Below are 7,291 nucleotides of genomic sequence, written 5' to 3' on the forward strand. Positions count from 1 at the left end.
CTGTGTTGAGGAGGAAAGAGAAGAAGAAGAGAGAGAAAGGGAAGAAGAAGAAGAGGTGGGGGTGGTATGTTCCAGATCGAAGGCTATCGAGTGCATGCATGACTTGTTTCCTCCTTATGTAGCTAGTGAGTATTTCTTCGCTTGCCGGTCTTTTTCCTGTTCTTTCCCTGCTAAGAAGCTTGAGGAGGACGAGCAGATTTCGAGGAAGAGAAGGAAGTTTTCTTTCTTCTATGAAGGTAGAGAAAGCGATGAGGATGATGATGGCGATGGAAGGCGGGGATTTCTCCGTGTAGAAGAAGAACAAGAAAAGGTCGGGGAGAGAGGGGGTTCAGACAGAAGAGAGGGAGGTGCCATACAAGAAGAGAATGAGAGGAGAGAAGATGAAAGGGTTAGGAGAGACGAGGAGAGGGAAAGGAGGATGAAGGAGGAGCTCTATAGAAGAAGAAGGAGAGGGAGAAGGAGAATACTCGAGTTGTCTTCCTTACAAGAAAATGAAGAGTATCGACGAGCAAAACTCGAGGCCATTCTACGTCATATACACATCCCTGTGCTACTAAGACATTCACGAGACTATCACGAGCATCAGCATAGACCTTCTTCCTCATCTTCTCTCTGTTCTCCCTCTTCACGCGCTCCTCTCTTCAAGCCTTCTCGCCTCATCTCTTCATCTTCTTCTTCTTCTCGGCTACAGACATCCGCTCCGAGGTCTCCTTCTCCTCTTTCTAAGTCTCTCCGTGCTACCGTCGCGCGTGACTTGAAGGACTGTCAGTCTTGCGATCCATCTTCATCTCTTTCTTTATCTTCATCTTCTTCTCCTTGTTTCTCCTCTCAACCTCCTCCTTGTCTTCCTCTATCTTCTTCTCCGTCATCTTCCAAGCATCGAACTCCACCGCTTTCTCTTCCTTCTTCTTCTCCTGACATTTGTTCTTCTTCTCTTCTCCTTCTTCCCGCTTCACCTTCATCCTCGGCTCGTTCTTCTTCATCCCCCTCTTCTGACTCCAAGTGTCTCTTGTCCTCTCCATTATCTTCATCGCCTCCCTCTCTAGGTTGTTCTCCTCACACACAAGTCGCCTCTCCTTCTTCTCTTTCCTTCTCTTCTTCCTCTGCCTTTTCTCCCACAGTATGTCTCAATTCTTTTCCTTTCATTTCCTCTGCTCCGACTCCTTCTTCGACAACGACGGCATCTCCACCTTCCACCTCTCGGCCTCTCTCAAAAGCACTTTACAAATCTTCTTTCTCTGGCGCTTCAAGTAACACAGGAGTAGAGTCTCTCTCTCCAGATCATTCTTCTCTTCCTAACACATCTCTCCACTTCACACCTTCGGAGATCTCTTCAGAGAATGATCGAGCGGGTGCCCCGTTGCTATTCTCTCAGGGAGATTCTCCCCACGTTGGTTATACTAATGGCATCGATGATCGTGGCCTACAGAATAGGGATGAGGAGGAGGAGGAGGAGAAGAAGAAGACCTCGGAGACTTCTCACATTAGTAGTTCCACTCCGATTCTCCCCAGTCTAAACAGTCGAGGTCATAAGACACTAGACATGAACCCTATGAAGAAATCCCTTTATCGCATATCGACATGGGTAGCAAAGGAGGAGAGGGAAGAGAATGTCGTTGTAAAGAAAGATATGAGGTGTGAGAATGCTGCTTCTCTAGCTACTTCGTCCCTGACGGTGAGGGAGGAGACGCCTTCCGATCTCCCTAGGGGTGATGCGTATGAGAAAGGGAGCAGAAATCTTGGCGTGATCTTCAAAGCTTTTAGATCTCGTCTATCTGCTCTCAAAGAACATAGACGAGAGAAAGGGGGGGGGAAGATACAGAGGAGAAGAGGAGGAGGAAGTTTCGGCGGGAGAGGCAAGAGAGCATCCAGAGGTAAAGAAAGAAATAAGAGAGAGTCTCTGGTCTTTTTCTATGAGAAACACATTCTCTCTCTCCTTTCTTACGATGAAGACCTCGAATTCTCAGAAGAGGATGAAAAGGACGAGGGATTTCTCTCTTCTTCTGAAGAGAAGAGAAGTAGTAGTAGTAGCAGAGGAGGAAGAGGAGGAGAAGAATTAAGAGACTGGATGAGTTTTGAAGATGTCTCTTCTTCTTGTATGAGTGAGAAGAATACTGTCGATCAGCAGAGCTCAGATGTCCCGGGAAGGATAGGGGATATGAATGGCAGAGAAGAAGATGAAGAGAAACGAGATTATCAACAAAGGGAGGGGGGAGAAGAAGAGCCAACAGACAAGGGAAGGAGAGAAGAAGAAGAAGAGGGAAAGGAGGGGAAAAGAGAAGATGGGAGGGGAGAACAGGGGGAAGATGAGGTAGAAGAAGGGAAAGAAAGAGAAGAAGAGGCAGGGAGAAAAGAGGCGAATGGAGATGTTGGAGCGAAGAGATCAAAGAGGGAAAGAGGAAGGAAGAAGGCTGGGAAAGAGGAAGAAATAGTACCGCATATAGAAACTCCAGAAGAAGAAAGAGAGAGAGAAAACATATCTGGAATAAAAGCAGAAGAAGAAGAAGAAGAAGAAGAAGAAGAACAAGAAGAAGAACCGAGAAGAGAAGGAGGAGAAGAGGAGGAGGAAAGAACCCAAGGGAAGGAGGAGGAGGAGGAGAACAAAGAAGTAGAGAGGACAGAGGAGAAGGAGTTCGAATACAAGAATTCTACAAGTGAAGAGAAGAAGAACCTCCAGGAGTGGCAGCACCGAGAAACCCCCACTCGGACGATAGAGGAGAGCCAGCGTTTCTCATGCCGAAGAAGGAGACTCGTCAAGCAAGAAGAAGAAGAAGTAGAAGAGAATCAGAGAGGAGGAGGAGGAGGAGAAGAAGAACAAGGGTACGATGGAGCGGCTGAGAAAGCAAGTAATACTACCAACAGTAGCAGCAATAGAAAGCGTTCTTCCAAGTCCTATGACAAGGGTCACGCCGTGAAGCACGAAGACCTAGGAGAAGAAGGAGAAGCGGAAGAGACGTCTTATTCTTTCTGTGTCGTCAAGCCTCTTCAAAGTTGTGTTCCTCTCCCGTTCTCTTCTCTTCGCCAGGTTCCCGATGTCTCTGAAGAGACGGATACTAATAAAGAGGAGGACACGGAGGAGGAGTCGAAGAAGAAAGAGACTTTTGGTGTATCTAATTCTTCAACGAGCTTGAGATCTCCATACCCGTGGAAAGATTGCTTTCTGAACGCCGGGAGTAGTGTATGGACACTTGCGGTATCTGAGGAGGTTCCTTTGCCGATATGTGGATGGGAATGGGATGTTCAAGAGGGACGAGAAAGAAAGAGAGAAGGAAAACATAGTACGGATCAGAGGCCAGATGGAAATGAAGGTGTGGAGGGGGGAGAACAAGAGAAAGACAGAGAAGAAAAAGAAGAAGGTCTCTTAGTTTTGGCGGTAGGGGTTCATGGACGGAGCGCTCTGCTTACAGCATTGACAGGAGATATAACTGAAGAGAAAACGTCAGGGAACTGTCATACTACAGGACTCATACAACTGTGGGGTATATACAGCCACCCTCAGAAGCTTCCACGCTTTGGCTTGGGTCTCCTTCATACGGTAAGCAAGCGATCAGGAGACTTTCAGGAGAGGGGCTTCTCTGTATAATGTCCATGGCTGAGGAAGAATTACTTCCCAAGGGTCAGCTTGTCGGTGATAGATAGCTAGATTAAAGATAGATTAAAGATAGATAGATAGATAGGATACCCGGAGATACGTTCTCATGCTGATCCGAGAGGTTCATGGTGGCGGAAAATTTGACCCAAGCAAGTCTGAATTTCGACCTTTCTATCGTGTCTTTTTCGCGAGACGAAGAGATTTGATGAGAGATATAGCCCTCCCTCTCTTCATCTGTCCTTCCTCCTCGTTCTGTCATTTGTCTTTACTTCAGGGAGGCTCTTGTCGATCCCTTCATTGGATTTCCTGCTCTTCTTCCTTAGTGTATGAATCCGAGTCAGATCCTAAGGCGTTCCTCTCAACTCATAGGGAGACAAGAGAGAAGCAGAACAAGAAGAAGAAAGAAGAACAAGCAAGAAGGCCCTGTCCCTGGGCGTCTCGTGTAGGTCTGCTGGTAGGAGCCTTTGCAGATGATTCACTCCGCATATGGTCTATACCCCTCGATCCTTTCCTTGATGAAAAACCGTGTGAAGAGGAGGAAGAAGAAGAAGAAATGAAGGGTTTGATGCCTGTGGACGGGCGAGGAAATGCAAGCGACTTGAACGGGAGATCAGTTCATTATGAGGTCGCTGCTGTTGCATGCAGTGCAGAGGAGACCACGAGAAGAAAAAGACGGAGAGATGCTTCAGTGGGAAACTTCGGATCAAAGGGAGGACAGAAGGCTTTTGCTTCGGAAGCTAAGAGGTCGGCGCGCTGCTATTCATCTCGTAGTAATAGTCAGGTCTCTGTAGGTTGTATGTACCCGTATATAGGTCGGAATGATAATTGGATGGATGTGCGATAGGTGGCATCGACACGTAGTATTTCTCATCTCCCTTTCTGATACTACGATCAGGTGTCTTGGCAGCTATGAATCTCTTCTACTTTACCTTCGGACTCTTATATAGCCCTGAGAAAGAGGGAGAGATATTTATCCGATTGCATAGATTTCTGTCCAAGTGTTCTGTCTGTGATAAAGTCCAAGTTGCCCGTTCACCTATATTGATATATGTCTTCTATCTGTCTATACACAGATATCTTTATAGGTATATAGACGTCTGTATGCGTATCATATGATGCATGCAGTGCGCCTACACATAGGGCGTAGATCGCAGGTCGGACGACGAGGAGGAGTCAAGGCTTTAGATGTCTAGCTAGAGATTCTCCGTACGTGCCAATAGAATACAGGAGACGTTGGCTTGTTGCCGGGCTCTCAAGAAGGTCTTTTCTCCGACTTGGTCCAAGCGTTTTCTTCTCTACATTTCTATCTACTCTATATGCGAGCGTCACTCTTTGTATAGATATCTATATATGGCTGTGAGTTAGTCCACAGACAGAAGAACCTCTTTTTTGCCTTCTTTTTTCTGTATGGGGAGAGTCTATGTGTAGGGAGATATATTAACATTGATGAATGTCTTGAGGTGTACGACTAAATGGTTTACAAGAGAGAGGGAAATCTAACAGAGCTTTTCTTCTTTGCTATCTCTTTCTTCTTTTCTGTTCTTCTGTCTCGTCTCCCTCTCAGGTGTTTTTTTCTACCCCCTGTATGGGTATTTCGTTACGCTTCTTTTCCTGGGGGCGAAAGTCTTTCATCTCCCTTTCTCTGTGTCGCTTCGTCTCCTCCTCCGCTCCCTTCTTCTACTTTTCAGCAGGCGTCACATCAAGAGCATCTCTCTTCTGTCAAGTCTTTATCTTCTCAAGGAAGTAGAACATCTTATGAAAATACCTCCACGCTTCTTCTTGCTTCCGGCAGTACACAAGGACGGCTCTTCTTATTCTCCTTCTTACCTCCCTCGTCTCCCCTGCGATCAGGGGAGAGCTCATCTTCCTTCTATCAGACGCACAGGACGCGCGATCAGACGTTCCTCTCTGCTTCTCATTCTTACTCTCCGTCGTCTATACCCTACCATTATGTCTGGAGTGACCACCGATCCACCTCATCGCCTTCTTCGTATCCCCCTTGTCGCCTCTCTTCATCTTCTTCTCCCTCTTCTTCATCTGCGACTCCTCATCTTTTGGTTCCCTCTCTTTCTTCTTCTTCTTCGTCACCTCCTTCGCTTCCTTGCCGCTCTCAAGCACTCTCCTCTTCCAGGCCGCGTGTCTTCTGGTCTTCTACGGCTGCGGCATCTGTCTTAGCTCATTTGCGATGTTGTGCTTTCATGCCTGGGGGGAATTCTTCTCTTCTAGCTGTCTCTGCAGCGGTCACAGGAGATGATAGTAGCAGTGGCAACAGCCTTCTCTTCTCAGATCTTCGTTATGTATGTGGAGCTGTAGGAGGAGGAGGCTTAGGCTCAGTCGGGGGTGCATGCAATGCCGCAGATATAGGGGGGAGACGTGGATCGCCTTTGTCTCAGTCGATTGAGGCCCAAAGTGGTTGTATTAGTAGCCGAGAAATCTTCGATGTCTCCTGGGCTCCTATTGGGAGATATCTCACTGTGGCAGCGACGTAAGGAATCGATCATGTCTCCCCTCCCTCCCTCTCCTCTCAATATCTCTATTGGGGTTTCTTCTGTATCTTTGTTTTGTATCCTTCAAATCCTTTTCCTGCTTTCCCGGTGACCTCTCCAGTGCTCGACGCATTCACTGGGTAGACGCAGACAGTTCTATGTCTATGTAGACAGATAGATATCTGTGTAAGGACCTTGCTAGGAAGTCTATGTGCCTCTCTTTTGCTTTTCTCATTTGGCTTTCTCCGTGCACTGCGAAGATGATGCCATCAATCAGAGAGACAAGAGAGAGAGCGCAAGATCAAAGGATGGAGGGCGTCGACTGCCTGTTAACATGTCCCTCGGTATAGACACACTGACTGCCAAGACGATGGTGTAGGTAGCGGGGAAATAAGAAAATACAGGTCTAGGTGTTCTCCTGCTTCACCCACAGAGAGGTTCGGTTCCTCGTGCATGTTCGTACATATGTCTCTTCCCTATGATCACCTGCACGTAGATATGCATGTGTTGACGCGAGTGCCTATGTGCATTTCTTTCTATCCTTCGGTATGTGTATTCCCCTCGTGAGTGTGTAGACAAGATTCCAGGTGAACCCTTTCTCTCCTGTCCTCCTGCGGTGTTCATACACCATACATGTCATACTACGAGAATGACTCTCCACGCTTTCCTGTTTCATCAAGCGAGGTCACCCGTTCCTTCTATCCTGTCCCAACTCCTCCTCTTTCCGTCTTGAGAGATTCCTTTGTCGTCTTCTCCCGTGCTTTTTCTCTCGGTACCTCTCTATATCTAACAGTAAAACGTGTGTGTTTGTGTTGTATAGCAGAAGAGCTTGCTTTCTTCTGTCGAGGTGCTCTCTTTTCNNTCTCAAGGGATGACCGGAGTGTATCAGGTTCTTCGCGAATCTGTTTGGTTGACTTGGTCTCGAATGTCTCTTCTTTCTTCTTTTGCATGTTTTTCTCCGAAATGACGATATCTTCAGAAATGCAGTCGTCGTGAATTTGCAGACACACCAAGTGACCCAACTTCCTCTTAGACAGCTTCTGACTGCTATGGGTCTACTCTCTCCCTCTATTTCATCTTCTTCATCGTCTTCTACATCAAGAAGATCTCTTAAGAAGTCCGATCCTTCAAGTTGCAGGAGTGGAAAGAAAAGGAGTACGCTATCCATGTGTGGTGCAACAGAAGGAACTGCATGCGACTTACAAGAGGGAGG

General features: G+C 47.1%; 1 protein-coding gene across 1 annotated transcript in view; it reads left to right on the plus strand.

The window, feature by feature from the left end:
* The window catches only part of CSUI_003739 (uncharacterized protein), a 10,295-nt gene continuing 3,004 nt past the window's right edge, over positions 1–7,291 (plus strand). The window contains exons 1-3 of the mRNA XM_068063934.1: positions 1–3,535; positions 3,867–4,336; positions 5,157–6,077. Coding sequence (XP_067924087.1) covers positions 95–3,535; positions 3,867–4,336; positions 5,157–6,077 — 4,832 coding nt within the window. The 5' untranslated portion in view covers positions 1–94. The remainder of the gene's footprint in view (positions 3,536–3,866; positions 4,337–5,156; positions 6,078–7,291) is intronic.

This window comes from Cystoisospora suis, assembly GCF_002600585.1.
Source record: "Cystoisospora suis strain Wien I chromosome Unknown contig_1690, whole genome shotgun sequence".
Taxonomy (NCBI): domain Eukaryota; phylum Apicomplexa; class Conoidasida; order Eucoccidiorida; family Sarcocystidae; genus Cystoisospora; species Cystoisospora suis.